At 38.7% G+C, this 15,966-nt stretch overlaps 1 protein-coding gene across 1 annotated transcript in view; it reads left to right on the top strand.

Annotated features, from left to right (window-relative positions):
- The window catches only part of LOC102565550 (guanine nucleotide-binding protein G(q) subunit alpha), a 211,821-nt gene that overhangs the window by 67,673 nt on the left and 128,182 nt on the right, over positions 1 to 15,966 (top strand). The window contains exon 2 of the mRNA XM_059724805.1: positions 487 to 671. Within this exon, the coding sequence (XP_059580788.1) occupies positions 487 to 671 (185 nt within the window). The remainder of the gene's footprint in view (positions 1 to 486; positions 672 to 15,966) is intronic.

Below are 15,966 nucleotides of genomic sequence, written 5' to 3'. Positions count from 1 at the left end.
ACTGCTATCCATTACCTTAATATCTCAAGTTTGCCATGTAAAATCACCTTTTTCCTTCCTCTAGAGCTTACACGATAAAGCATTTCATAATAATTTTTATAAAAATTGAAAATGTGGACACAAAAGATAAGTGGAAAATATATGCCCATAATTTTATATCCTCTCTTATTCAAATGAACAATAGTTTATATTGTAGAGAATTTTTTTATTCATACATATTTTAGCTGATAATATTTTGGAATCCACACATTATGCTGTCATTTCTTTACTTTAATTATGATTATATGCCATCATTGTTTTGATACAGCACCACTCATTGTAAGGGCTGTCTGTAATTGAGAATGATGATTATTAGGTATTACTGGTTAACTAATGATAGTACTCAGCTCTGTATAGACCAGCTTGCTTAGCTTGTGCAACACTGTCATGTTTGTGGTCTGCAAATACTGTGATTTAATCATGTCTCCTTTATTGGATATCTTGCAGGTACAGGAGAGAGTGGCAAAAGCACATTCATCAAACAGATGAGAATCATCCATGGTTCAGGATACTCTGATGAAGACAAAAGGGGTTTCACAAAATTGGTGTATCAGAATATATTTACAGCGATACAGGCTATGATCAGAGCTATGGATACGCTCAAAATCCCATACAAATATGAACACAATAAGGTGAGGTTTCTTTTTAAATACAGACCTCTAAGTTTTTCACTTTTATAGTCCAGGAAATGTCCTGAAGGGCTTTTACATTAATGTGGTTGCTTTATGGTATTTAAATTATACTGTACTGAAAGTTTAGATTAAAAAATGTCTTGTAGCTCTTGACCCATGCCTTGACTTTAGCAGTGCAAAGACAATAGAGAATTCGCTTGACCTAGGGAGGCTTCTTGTACAGGACATGAGCGTTGTTGTGGGATGGATGTTTGATCACAACATCTTCTGTTGTTTTCTACCACCTCACGTTCTTCACAAGGTAGATCTCAGGTGTACCTGAAGATCTGCCCAGGTATATTTAACATAATGACAGAAAAGGCTTTACTTTTAAATATTATTAAACAAGTTAGGTTTGTTGGCATAAGTTACTTAAATTTTAGATTTTATGTTGTATATCTGTGATTCTTAAGGATGCTACAGCATTCTAGGGTGCCTTGATATCCTTTCAAGCGTGTCCTGGGGCACCATGAAATGTTAGCACTGTTAGGTGTACAAGCATGATTCATAAAATAAACCCAGAGATTTCAAAGAGGAATCCAAATGTTTCAAAGAGGAATCCAAACCATTTTGACCTGTTTGGCTTTTCTGAGTTCTTTCCAACAGAAAAACAACTCATTTTTTCATAGCCAAAACAAAAAAAAGGGAAAACTAAGAACTAGCATTTTCTGAGGGATGTCTAATAAAGGGTGCCTTGAGTCTAAAGAGATTGAGGACCACTGTTGCATATCTTTCAGAAAAACATACTCATAGTAAATAAGAGCAAGTGACTGCAAATATATGAGAATGCTATTAAATCACTTTTGATGCGAACCAGCAAAAGCAAACAAATTTAATTGAGGTTGATGACACCATTGCAATTTAGACCATAGGGGCATTTATACACATGCTCTGGGATGGAGGGGTGGGGTGCTTTGAACAAGCTTTAACTAAAGTGCTCCTGCCACCATTTTTCAGTGCAGGATGCTGATACACGAGACGCTGGAGTCTGCTGGAGCAGGATAATTACCATGCTCTAGCGGATTCAATTAATCAAGTCTGCTCTGTAATTACAGTGTGTTGGAGCAGCCTCACTGCATGTGTATAGGTGCTCTTGGTGATAAATTGAAGAAAAGCATTTGTAAGGTTTTAGCATTTGTAAGGTTTATCTTTGAATAACTTGGTTTCTCTCCAATGTTTTTTTGGGGGAACTTACTATTTAAGCATCAAAAGAAAAAAAAAATTCATATGTAATATAACTAAGTTGTTATAAGTTATAACTAGGTTATAACTTAGGTTATTTAAATATGTATATAATATATATATTTTAAATATTTTTAAAGCAGTAAGAAGTCCAGTATCCATTTGTACATAGGTTTAGAGAACAGAACTGGGTCAAGACACTTGGCATCAAATGTCTCTGCCTCTCATTGACTCTCAGTGGAGTGGCACATTTCTGTTTCATTGGTTTATGATGTGGCTTTGAGCAAGTCTTATAAGCAGGGAGAGGTCAAGTTGCCAATTAAAGTAGGGAAAATTATATTTGTTTATATTTTATACATTTAAAAATATTTGGATAAAAGTATTTTATCCAAATACATTATTATTGAAATGCATAAATACAGGTTTAAGTCTTTTTAAAATATTTTTTTTCATTCTAGTTTCTATAATAGTACATAATATCCCTTTATAGCTGTTGCAGATAGCATAATTTTCAATTTTACTACTCCACTAATAAGAAATACAATGAAATGAATTAAATTTATCGAATTAAATGTATTTATAATGTACATAATCTGCCATGGATTTTTTTTTTGCGAACTCTCAATTAACGTTTTGTTATGGAGTGATCACAAGTTTTGGTCCAAAAGGTTTTTGGGTGTGTTTTGTTGTTTTCTCTTAAAGTACAGGCTTACTTGTCTGGGAAGCTTTTGAAATCAGTCATCTGTCTTTATGGTGATCTGGTACAAAAATGGGATTAAGTCTTACCCATCACTAAAATACTGTTACTGTAGTATTTACTGTTGAAACATTAAAAACTGTCAAAGAACTAGGAAATGCATACTTAAGTGAGTGTGTGCATTAATCATATTTAACAGTACTATATGCAGTAGTTAGTTGTTCTCTGTGGTGGCAGGTGAGACAACTGTTCCTTGTTATCTCAAGTTGCAGCAGGGGAAGTTTAGGTTAGATATTAGGAAAAGCTTTCTCATGAGGAGGTTAGTAAAGCACTGGAACGGGTTACCCAGAGAGGCTGTGGAATCTCTGTTAGAGGTTTTTAAGACCAGCTAGACAAAGCCTTGGCAGTGGTGATCTAATTGGGAGTGGTCCTGCTTTGAGCAGGGGGTCGGACTAAATGACTTCCTAGGGTGCACCCAGACGAGCGCGCAGATGCAGGCCCTTGCGTTTGCTGTAGAAAAGATAGCAGCAGCACAAATTTGTGCTGCTGTGCACGCATCTGCATGTGGAGTTTGGTGTAGGGCAAGCTGCCCTGCTTGGGAGAAACAGCTATTTCCGTGCTCCTACTAGTTCCTGGTGTGCTGGAGGAGCTGTACAGAAGGGGAGGTGCTTTAGCTAGCAGCCAGTGTCTCCCTGGGGGACCCAGCCTCCGTGTCTGCCATGCTGAGCCACTTTTTTTTGCAGTGTTTTTTGTTTTTTTTTATACTAGCAGCTCCCAGTATCAAATTTTGGTGTTGTGCTGCATATTTGCAGTGCAGTGAACAGTTGCACATGCATCATGTGTGGTTTGCCACACCTGAAACAGCTTTGAGGCTCCGCAAACCATATGTGTGCCCACCTGGACATGCCCAAGGGTCCCTTCTAACCTGAACCGAACCTATTTTCTATGTAAAAAGAACCCTTCTTTCCACTTTCAGATCCCCTAAAGTCATGCCAGCTGGGTCTGTTTCTCTTGTAATGCCACAAGCAAACATCATGATGCATTTTCTTTAAAGTGTCATTATTTGAGTAGAAAATAATTTTAAGAGACTTTGAAAAGCTGCCAAGTAGTATAGGTCTCTGGTCTGGTTCTATGATAATTCTGTCTACTATTTTCTGCTAAGAAACTGAAAGCAAAAGGAGAATTTATTAAGGATTCTTATTATGTGTCAGGCTATTTACTATGTATTTTTTAAGTAAATTTGAAAGCTGCAGTTTTGATTTGCAATGTTTAAGAAGTTTAATACTTCCATGCATCCTGGGATTTTTTTCTTCCAAATCTCTGAACCCCCGCCCCTCCAAACTGCCAACTACTAGTAGTGGTCATTTTATTGTAGCACCAAAAAGACCTGATCAGACCAGGAACCCATTGGACATAAATTATACTGCATTGCTGTATAATATATATACATGGCTCTTAATCCACAGTAGACAGAGTCATGTTTATTGACTTGTTTTTAATATTTGTAAGTATTTTAGGCTAGTTAATTTGGAATTAGCATGATTGGCTAGTGTAGACCAGAACTTGGAACCTGGGCTACTGTAAACCTGTCTAAGTTGTGTCTGTTCTAGTTAAAGCTCTATCTGTTTTTAATGGGTACCATACTCTTCTATAAAATCCGGATGCCTTTTAAGAATCAAATTCTGTTGAGTAGGCCTTATGTTGAATTAATGGCTTACTTGGCGAGTGCCCTCACTGACTTTTGACTTGGCAACAAGTGGAGTAAATTACTATTTAGTCTCTCTCAAGTGTATCTGAATCTAGTCCTAAATTATAGGGACAGGCGCAATTTTCTTAAACTCCCTGGAGCTAAAAATATAAGGGACAGTGATAGGGTTATAAAAAACGTATCTAAATGTTGTTTTCTGATCTCTGTAGTAACTGTTGTCTTTTATACTGTAACACTTTGTAGGCACTGTTGCTTTAAAACACTCAACTCTAATCAGTTGGTCCTCTGTGTTTAAATCTGTTAAAAACAAGCTTATTACCCTTGCAGCCTAGAGAACACAGGAAGGGCACTTCCTATTAATTTGAATCTCATATCAGGAAATCGTATCTCTGTAAAGAATATCTTGAAGTTTGTGTAATTGCATATTTTTAGCACATTACTTGTTTTGCACATTAGTTTTGAAAGCTCTGCAACTCCAATCCATATTAATATTTGTTGTGCCTAAAGATTGGTCTGTTGAATGGCCTTAATTCATTTTATACACTGGTCTGTGCATGTCCTTTCACAGCATCTGATGAAGTGAGCTTGGACTCAGAAAAGCTTATGCTCCCACTCCCTCTCTCTCTCTGACTTAGTCTGTACAGTGCAAATCTACCCTGCTTTATTATTCATTAAGTACAGAAGGCTACAGTGTATATTACAATACCACAACAGGCATTCTTCTGCACCAATAGTTTCACCACTCATTGTTCAGAAGGCTCTTAATTGCCCAGTGTTTTTGGACCTGTTACTGTTTCTGGATATTCCAGTGAACGTAATGGCAAAAAGTGGGCTTCCCAACCTCCATGTCCACCTAAGTATCAGCCCCTATTATGGTAATCTGTGAGACTGATTCTGGACTGGATTAATGTATAGGTATTATGTTCTATGAGGGCTACTTGGAAGAGATAGCTAATGCAGAACATGACAGCCTGCCTGTTAATCAGTGTTAGATACAGGATATGTTGTGGACTTCTTAGTCACTTGCTGATAAACATAAAGATACTGAGTCTGATCTACAAATTTATACTGTAAAGGTCTTTACTGTTTGAAATGCTCAATGTCATAATGGTGGAAGTAAATTGAGGATCTAATAGTACCTAGATTGAAATGCCTGAGAGCCAATAATAGGACTTTGTCATGCAAAATATTGATTCCAGGGTTTCTTTTCCTGTTAGACTTTTAGAATACAGGTTCTGCTGAGGCTTAAGGTAAGGGTGAAGCTTATCTCTTCTCTCAGGAATTTGTTGGGCATGGAGGATGGTGGTTTATTGTGTGGTGTTTACTTTGTTTTTGAAGTAGGCTTATTGTGTTCTCTCTCTCCCTTTTTTTTAAACTTGTGTTTTATGCACCTTACATTTTTATAACATGCATTTTATAAATTAAAGAAAAAGATTGAACTTTCCATAGGGAAGTGCAGCAGCAATTATCTGGGTTGTATACACAAAACAGGTTCTGCATATGTACATGGGTAATTAGGATTTTGAATGCCTGTATGTGCTTGGAAATTCCCAGTACGAGCATGCAACAGTAGTAATAGCGTGCACAGTTGTAGATATTCAGATTCCCACATTTTGCATGCCAAAGATAGGTCTGTCTTTCTAAAAAATTGTCCCTGTATGTCTATGCTTCAGTCAGCTCTTCTTTCAGTTGCTGAGTTCAGTATAGCATTATTAGCCATTTTTTTCACTGTTTGACTTCTCTGGTTGCTAGTGTCCTAAATACTGGATTGGAAGCTATTGCTTCAAAGATACGAGTCCTAATGCCTCCCTTCCTTTGTACCTTTCCTGTACGCATCTTATTGTTGAAGGAGAAAAATAGGAGTGAGTCCATTAGTGACTAAAGTCCCTTAGTTGTTGTGATATGAGCCATGCTAAACTGGAAGTGGGTGGTTCTGTATGATTCCCAAACTTAATTTGCCACTTCTTCCAAGCAACCTCGCACGAGGGCAGTGGTTAACTGGTGGCAAATGAGCACAGACATTTACTTGCATGTAAAATTGAATTCCATGAAAATCTAACTTGCCTTTTTTTGTTGGAATGACTTGTCTGCTGTTAGCTACATGCAGAGGAAACTGCTCAAAGAACTAGAAAAGACAAAATGAGAGTAGGTATTGCCAGAAGACCAAGTCTGTTCTTATCTTAAGTATCTGCCATAGGTTTCAATTTGATTCATCTAAGCTCCTAGACCTGAGGAGCTTTTATAGTGGGTGCGTCTACAAAAAATGCTAACAGTGCAGTAGACTAATTCTACTGTGCATTCACGCAGCACAAAAAAAAGTATTAATACACAGTAGAATTAGTCTACTGGGCATTAGGGTAACTTAAAAAGCATGTGCCTGCACTAATGCACAGTAGCACCAATTATGGTGCATTAAGTTTAGTACCTGTGATTACATTATGAATATATTCAATACATTAATGAATGTATAGACGCACACACTAATTTTTAAGTTTGTTCTAATTCCTAAGAGGAATGTTTCAAAATGTGGAACCAGCTGCATGTGGGAAAGGCTTCATTTTTTTTTTTTAAGTCCAAAACCTGACTCTGCAAGATTCATCTCAAAGCAGTGTGTATCCTGCTATCTCAGTGCTGCTTCAGACCCAGACAACTCTATCCAACAACCTGATGAAAAAAAATTAATAAAAAATTCAGGCAGTTGTAAAACATCTGTAGTCACCATGGATGTCACATTGGATAAATTGACTTTGCATGTAAATGACTCGGAGACCCAAGCAGACACGGTTAAAACCTGAACTTCTCAAAAAACCCCTCATTGTTGAATAAATGAAGATTAGAGAGCCTACCTCAGTCAGCTCATGCAAAATGCAGAGCATAAAGATGCCAGTACCTGGACTCAAACTGCTTGAAAATCACCAGTGTGCCACCAGTGTGAAACTAATCAACTTCCAGATGGAGCAGAGCCTGTGGAACTACTGGCCTTTTAGATAAATTATGTTCCTGAGATGTTGAAATTAAATGTTAAAGAACTGTTGACCTACATGGAGCAGAGTTATAAAGCAGATGGAGAAACCTAAACTGACATCTGCACAAGTAGTATCCTTCAGAGTTTAAGAGAACATCTTAAAGGCAGGTTGTAGGAAGGAAGGATTGATTAATAATTTGTATAATTTAGAAAACCCTTAAAAAAGACACAACAAATGAAGAAATTGGGTCCAGAAAGAGGCATTTTACAGAGAAATCAAAGGACTTCTGTTGCATTTCTGCTCATTTCTGGATGTAACTTACTGCTAATTCATTTCCTTTTATTGGGATCCAGTCATCATAAAAAACAATATAAATATTCTGAGACTATTATGTTTTGTTTTGTCTTTAAAAAAAAATCCCTACATGCAAACAAACATTTACCCTTTTCTACTGACACTTCAGCTACCAGAATTAAGTGACCATTTTGGGTTCCAGCCCTTCAAAGACTTATGCATATGCTTAAGCTGAAGTACTTAAGTAGTACAATTACAAATATGCATAAACTTTTATAGGATTTGGGTCTTAGCTATGTAATACATATACTACAATACTTTATACTTCACAAAGAAACCTTACATATACTTTTGATTATTAAATGTTGTCATTAAGTATTTTGTAGTGCAGTAGAATATTTTCCTTTTTGTTTATTATCTTTTGTTTTAAAATTTTCTCTCTTTTATTTATAATGTTTAAGTTGAAGGAGCACGTTTTTTAGGTGAGGATGAAAAGCATACACAGTAGGACAGAGTTGCAGTGTAATGCCTATGTTTTATCTTTCCTCTGCCACCATTTTATTGCTTCTGCTAGTGTAGAGAGAAGGAAGAGATGGTTTCTTGTTTGGAAGATTACTGTATGTTTTTTTAAACCTATCTTACCAGTGTTGAAAGGGGTGTTTGCTGTGAGAAAATGTAACTCCAAAAGTTCATGTTATTTCAACAATTAGGTTCTTGCCTAAATCTCACTCCTACTCTGACACATTTGTCAAATAGTTTTTTGTTTTTGTTTTTGGCTTTTTTTAATTGCGTGGGTCTGGGCACTCATAATTATACAGGTGCTCCCTGAATGAAAGATGGGCGGATGGCCCGGAAATCTGAAAGGCCATCAGGCTAACACCCATACTTAGTTTGAGTTTGAAGAGTTTGTTTTTTTTCAATAGTAGATAAAGCTCTGCATTTACAGCTATACATCTAATACTGAAGTACTGCTTTATTAAGAACAACATCATAACTGTTTGATTAATGCATTTGTTAGCAGTTAGCCACATAATTATTTAATTAATTAATACTCATAAGTCTTAAACATTGTCGATTAATTTTGAAAATACATTTTGAGTCAAATATTTTTTCCCCTCTAAGAAGTTTTCTACTTAATCACCTTGTGGCTGCCTACAAACTCATCAGGCAGGGCCAGCAGGGAATAGGGGACACTCTGTTTACCAGGGCGTCCCTCAGGGTTCCCAGGAATAATGGCCACAAACTAGAGGAGAACAGATTTAGGTTGGACATCAGGAAGAAATTCTTTACAGTTAGGGTTGCCAAAATATGGAATGGGCTTCCAAGGGAGGTAGTGATTTCCCCTACCCTGGAGGTGTTCAAGAGGAGATTAGACAGGCATCTGGCTGGGGTTACCTGACCCCTTTCCTGCCTGGAGCAGGGGGTTGAACCCGATGATCTGGCAGGTCCCTTCCGACTCTAGAAATCTATGAAACCTGTGTATAGAACAGTGCAAAAATTGTGCAGGTTTGCTAGATATTGGAGCATTTTATTTCTTCTATCACACAGGATTTTCTTAAAATAAGATTACTTGGAATGTGTCAAGAAGTCTGCAGCTGAGATATTACATTTCTTTGAAGATTTTGTCTAGTCCTTTTTCATTTTGCACTTCCTATGTGGTAAAAGTTGTAACGGCTCTGAGATGTAAGAAAGCTTCCTCTTACTACACAGTCCTACTTCACTTCAGGACTTTGGTTAATCCTGAGCAACAGAGATTTTCAAGGAGGGTTACTGACCTTAGTTTTACTCTGTATACTGGAATGAACTGACTGATAGATGCATGCACTTAATGTTCTTAATTTGTTATGTCCTTGTAAGCTCATACAAAACATTCAAAGTTAAGTGTAAACACTACCAAATTATTGTTGAACATTCTTGACCATGAATAACTTCAGCCAGGTGAGTCTGATTATATGGCTGGGTATTTAAAGGATTGGGCATGGTGGTAACATTTTACATCCATTTCCCATTCTGCTTCACTTTATTCAGGTGGAATTGACTACATAGTTAAAGCACCTGAGACTAAATCCCATTGTTTTGATTGAGAGAATGAGAGAGAATGCTCAAAGGATAATTCAAGCATAACACTGCTGGCAGAAAAGTATAATAAATAATAAGTAGCTTTTGCAGACTATATAATGTTAGAATGCCAGGGTGTCAAAGATACAACATGTGAAGCCCCACTGTCTGACCCCCAGTGCCGTCCCTGGGTCTCAGCTGATCCACGTATCACCAGACTGGCCCCATTTGTGTGCCCCACATAGCACCTGCTCCAGGATCTGCATTGCATGTGGTGCCTGCTCTGGGACCTGCGCTGCACACAGTGCCCATTCCTGCCAGTTTGGGATCTGCACTACATGCAGCACATCTGCCCCTTCTGAGGAATTGAGCATACAGACATTTGTTCTAGTAAAAGAAATGCTCACAAGGAGGGGATATTCCAGGTGTCAGAGTCGAAGAACTTTCTTGCAGATGAGGCATATGTTTTCTGTGAGCAACTGAATGAGTGCCTGTATGCTGGCAATTTCTACTGGGAGAGCTGCAGTTCTCCCGGTAGAAGTATAATAATGCCTGTACGTGGCTGTGTTTGCAGCGTGGGGGGCCTTGCGTGCAAATTCTCAGAAATGTTGCAGTAGTGGTAGTTTATGTACAGCTTCTGCCAAAACAATAACATGAACAATGCAAATTATATATCATAAAATCACATTTATATCGTTACTCATTTTTGCTAAAATCATGCAATAAGGACGATCCTTTCTATCAGTTTACGCTCATTTAAAACAGAATATAGTATTGGGTCATATAAAAAAAAAAAGGATAAATGAAGCAGCAGACAATAAAACAAAATGGAAATTTGATTTGATTTTGGCCTTTATTCTTTGTGCAAAGTAAGGTCAATATACCTAAGCTCAGAAATGTCATTTTGTTACCAGGTAGTATGTTAAATTTGGTGATGAGCACTGTGTCTGTGCTTAAGAAAGGTGTTCAACCTCTGCAGCACTTACTATTTCTGTATCTTTATAGCAATAGATAAATATGGAGTACAGAGCCTGGGGTCCTCCGCTACAGCTAAGAAGTGATAGGCTCAGCTCGGGTCTTTGTAACATTCCCTTAAGCCTGGGCCAGCTGTTTTCTGTATCCACTGGCTTAATTTAGAACAGACTGCTAGCTGCCAGTGGCACTGCAGTGGTGACATTATTACTGTGGATCACTGAAGCATAAGGAAATCCTGCCCCTACCGCCCCATCTGCTGACAGCAGGAGGAGGAGGAAGGTGATATTCTGTAGGGTTGCTGCTTTACGGACATTTGATGTTGGTGACTCACATTTACAAAAGTGAGATATGCATGTTTTTGTTTTTTCCTCTTTTTTTTTTTAATGTGGTTTCAGGCTCAGCCTCTGAGAGAAGTCTCTAGTTTGACCTTGGAATTCTGTCATTCTCTCTGTTAAACTGCGTTTCCTAACTCTGCCATGGGTGAAGCAGCTAGAAAGTGGTCACTTTGGCAGTTCATTTCAGAATAAAGAAAGAGGTTGAAACAGTTGAAATTAGATCTTGTGTATATGCTTGTAATTACTATCTGTTCATTTCCCACAATTTTGAGAGAGCCCACTCATTTGTGGGGCATGATTAGCTAGGTGCTGGAAGTTGGAGAAATATGGTAGCAGCAGTTATGCAAGGCTCCTTCAAGGATCATTGGAACAAAAATCTGAATGCTAAATAGACATTTAACAGGTTTTACACCTGCAGGGCTCCTTCAGTCATTTCTCAGACTTCATTGACAACTCGGCTGTGCAGAAGCAGGGCTTGTGCCCAGTGTAGGCATTTTAATAAGTGCCCTGACAAGCATGCATTTGTATGGCAGCACTACTGAACTTAGCTTACATATAAAGGAAATGTCAGTCTGTTAACCCACCTTTCTTGGGACTGAAAAAAATTATTACAGGGCCTAGGAGTCGTCTCTCTGTCACTGATTTCATTAGTGATTGGAATCATGATTCATGATATGTTCCACATAAGTCTCTCTGTGTAAATCATTGCAGCCCATGTTAATTCAATGTTTAGCTATGGAGCAGTTAAGGCCAAAAGGATTCATTTGATCAGCTTCCTGAAGAGCTAATTTATTTTCTTAAAGGTATGTGTAGCAATAGCGCAAAAGAAAGTTTTATATTTTAACCACTTGAACTGTGATTCGTTTGTAATATGCAAAATCATAGTTACATTCAGAAAACATGCAAAATGTGTGTGTGTGGGGGGGGGGTGTGGCAACAATCCCATGGATGTTTTGTACAACTGATCCAAAAGCTTAATTCAAAACATTATAGACAATACAGCTGTTCTTTTTCAAAACTGAACATGTTTGCAGAAAGCTGCCAGGGTTTCCCCCTCCCTTTTTGGTGGTAGTGATGGTCAAAATTAGAAGTTTTTGGAGGGTTTCTTCCATAGTTTTGGCTTTGGGAGTGGGGAGAGATTGTGCTTTTTTTTTCTACCTCTTTTTTTTTTCCTTTTGACATTCTTTAGCTTTTTGAAAGTTAAGTAGCAAATGAAAGATTTTTTTAAAAAAAGGGAAAAGTAGCCCATCAGTATCATTGTTTCAGTTGCATTTAGTGGCCTATAAATAAATAAAAGAGGAAAAGAAAAAGAATTGTAACATGTTTTCAAGAAAAAATATGTTTAATCACTAATAATCAGATCATTTTGGAATTAAAATAACCCCAGCCTTGAAAAATTGTGTCCTTTCTAACCAATTCTGCTAGTATGCAACCAGTCTGTAGAAACCATACAGGTGTGTCCCCATCAGAAAGGAGTTCCCAGTGACATAATAGCAGCCTTCAACTACCTGAAGGGGGTTTTAAAGAGGATAGAGTTGGACTGTTCAGTGGTGGCAGATGACAGAACAAGGAGCAATGGCTTCAAGTTGCAGCAAGTAAAACTTAGGTTACATAGGGAAAACTTTCTCACTGGGAGGGTAGTAAAGCACTGGAACAGGCTACCCAGGGAGGTTGTAGAGACTCCATCCTTGGAGGTTTTTAAGACCCAACTAGAACGTGCCTTGGTGAGGAAGATCTAGTTGGGGCTGGTCGTGCTTTGAGCAGGGGGTTGGACTAAACCTCCTGAAGTCCCTTCTAGCCCTGTTTTTCTATGGTTCTGTATTTAAAACATCACTGCCTCAGTTGGTCAGAGAAATAGCAGTGTTAAGCTGACATGGTAGCTGAAATAGTCCAGGGAAAATGCAAGAAGCAAAGATTTCTGTGGGCGATGTCTTTCATTAAACCAACTATATAGTTGGGAGGGACATAGGTGAGTTTTTGGGTACTGAGAAAGGGTACAGTGGTACCCAGAAACCCATCTGTTTTCTTCCCAATTATACATTCAGCCCAATAAAAGATATATCACCTACAAAAATCCTTGATCAAAAAAAGTTTCCAGGGGGTGCATGAAGAAATTTTAGAGGCTGTGCAGTGAAGCAGTATTTATGTTGGTGAGCAAGGAGTGTAAAGGAAATGGCTAAGTATGTGCACAGGTGTTCTTTGGGGGTGTAAGGATATGCAGATGGGCATTTATCTACACAAATGAACACGTGACTGGAGAGGGACCTTGATAGGCGTCATTCATGGAAGATATTAGGATAATAGGATGAAGTAAGGGAGTACACAGAGTGTTCAGGGCTTGCTCCAAGGAATTTCTAAAGAAGATCACTTCAGGGTTCACAGGGAGTACATCTGGTAATGAGAATGTGAACATGTTGGACTGTAAGGGAACGTAAGAGCGTGTTCTCTTCTAGTCTGTGTAATGACACTACTGTGTACAGCTTGCTTACTGTATGTGAACCAAACTGCAGTCTTCAGACAAAAATCTGAACTTCTGGAAGCACTTTCCAAAAGAGCTTCCCCTTTTCTAATTAAGATGTCACTAATTAGGAAAACAAATTTCATGGCCTTATGTTAGACTAATTCTGAGAGGATTTATTAAAAAAACCCCAAAGAAAAAACCTATTTGCTTTGGTAAGAAGCCTGTATAAATGAAACTGCTCTGAACTGGGAAGGACATGGGCTCTATGATGAGAGCCACGTAGCTTGTGTTTTGCTTACGCGATAAACCATGACTTGCACAGCTGCTGTCAGACACTGTTGCAAAATATTTTAAAAAGCAACTGCCCCTTGTATATTTAAAAAGTGAAAAAGTGGATTTCCCTTCCTTGGCTTAACAATGCAAATTGAAAGGTGAACTTTAAGAATTTCAATGTTATTTTTAAAATAATCATCTAGTGAAGCAATAACTAGCTAGCCGTGTAGCTTCTGATTCGGATAGTATGGATTTTGACTGGTATTTCGCTAGATGCCCTCTGTTTGTCCCACTTTGGATTCTCATCATCCTTTGTGGTCTTCCTGTAGAGCTTCCTGTGCACTGCACTCTTGATGATACCATATGAATCAGCAATGTGGGTGGTGTTTTAGCCATATGACAAATAATAAATATTGCTGTTGCGGTTTTATTAAGGTTCTTCACTCAAATCAATCCCTCAGTCCCTTTCAGAAGACTGTATCCTTAATTTAGTGGGAGGGCTGGAATGCAAGGGGGGGATGCACTTCTGTGATATAGCAGGTCCTTTTCTTTAATGCAGTAGAACAGACTATAAGAGACAGCTTTTTGTGAATCCATCCCAAACAGATGTTATAAGCTTCTAGCTGTGTTGAAACAGACATCATCTACAGAAGCCTTTTGTGACTGTTCTAAGGTTTTAATGTAATTTGTTTTATTGTGCCCTGCTTTATTGAACTGAAGTATATAGGAATTAGATCATATGATTTCTTTCCTCTTGGGAAAAAAATGAAAACGAGATTTCTCTTGTGAAGCTGTCCCAATAGGATGAGATTTTAAATAAATATATTTGGGGGATTATTTGGAGGAAATGTCAGTTGTCTAACAACATAAATGGAGCATTAAAGTCAAATCTACTTCTAAGGCAAAGGTTAATCTCAAAAGTTTTGTTCAGAAATGATGTTTAGATGGACACGTTCAATTTTTTGTTCTTTGAACATGATTTAGTTAGCTCAGCAGAAAGTCAAATGAGTTGTTTTCACAATATATGCTTTTTCGCTCCTCCTTCCCTTGCTATCCCTACCTTCCCAGCTTTCACTATGACCATTCTCAGTAATGAGTGGATCCATCAAAGAATGGATTTAGTTTTAAATCTTTCACATTTACTTTTTTTCTTTGGCTGAAAACAGTAGAGGGAATAATACACAGGATCCTTCTAGAATTGGGGGGAAAAGAGGAGTATCTTCAGCTAATCATATCCTTCCAGACCTTTGGGTTCTAAGAAGGGTATTACAGTAAAAGCTGCGCTATCTGGCATCTTTTATCTGGCATGCCAGCTTGTAAGATAAAGTGAAGATAAAGCAGCCTGTGCTGCCGAGCCCCCACGGCTCGGGGGCATAACAGGCTGTGCAGGGCCCACCTCCCTGTCCTGCAGGGCCTGCGGGATGGGCGGCGATGCAGCAGGAGGGGCAGAGGGATGCCCCAGACACGACGGGAGAAACAGCAGCTGGGGCCGCTCAATTAACCAGCATATTTTGTTATCTGGCATCCCCCATTCCCAGGGGATGCCAGATAATGGAGCTTTTACTGTAGTTAAGTCTAGGACCAGAAAACTTGGAGCTGACCAAAGAGGGCAGAAATTTTTGTTACCCCTGGGCCCCTAAATGACACTTTTCCAGTTGCTTAAGTATAATTGTTAGCAATTTTACATGCGCGCACACACACACACACACACACACACTGCAATTCTGTTACCAATGTATTGTGGACTTGTAAACGTGTATATAGACTTAGCACAGGGGCAGGCAATTATTTTGGGCAGAGGGCTGCTTACTGAGTTTTGGGAAGCCATTGAGAGCCACATGACAGGCACCCCGGGGAAGATGAATATTAATTTTCTAAACTTTTTAGGGGCCCTGCGGGCCAGGTACAATGGCCTGGTGGGCCGCATCCAGCCCGCGGGCTGCATTTTGCCCACCCCTGACTTAGCATATGTAGTAGGCAATGCAATGGATAAGAAACAAAGGAGCAGTAAGAGGAGGACATTCCCAGGTTTTAGTCCTAAAGTTGAGTGCTTAAAAAGAGGAGGGCATTCCCAAGGTAAAAGCTAGCTTCAAAGCTCACCCCAGTTGGCTGTATAGGATACTGGATAATGTCTAAATTGAGGTGTGATGGTTTGATCACTGTGCTAGCACGGGGGACCTAGAATCTGGGTATCCTGCTTCCTGGCTAATGCTGTAACCACTTGGTTAAAACATCTGAGGGTCATCCTCTTCCCCTTCCCTGTTAGTCGTGGGTTTTTGCCTGGCTTAATGTTTTAAACTTGTCCAT

This window comes from Alligator mississippiensis, chromosome 3 (assembly GCF_030867095.1).
Source record: "Alligator mississippiensis isolate rAllMis1 chromosome 3, rAllMis1, whole genome shotgun sequence".
NCBI lineage: Eukaryota > Metazoa > Chordata > Crocodylia > Alligatoridae > Alligator > Alligator mississippiensis.
This window is presented reverse-complemented; position numbering and strand designations above follow the sequence as displayed.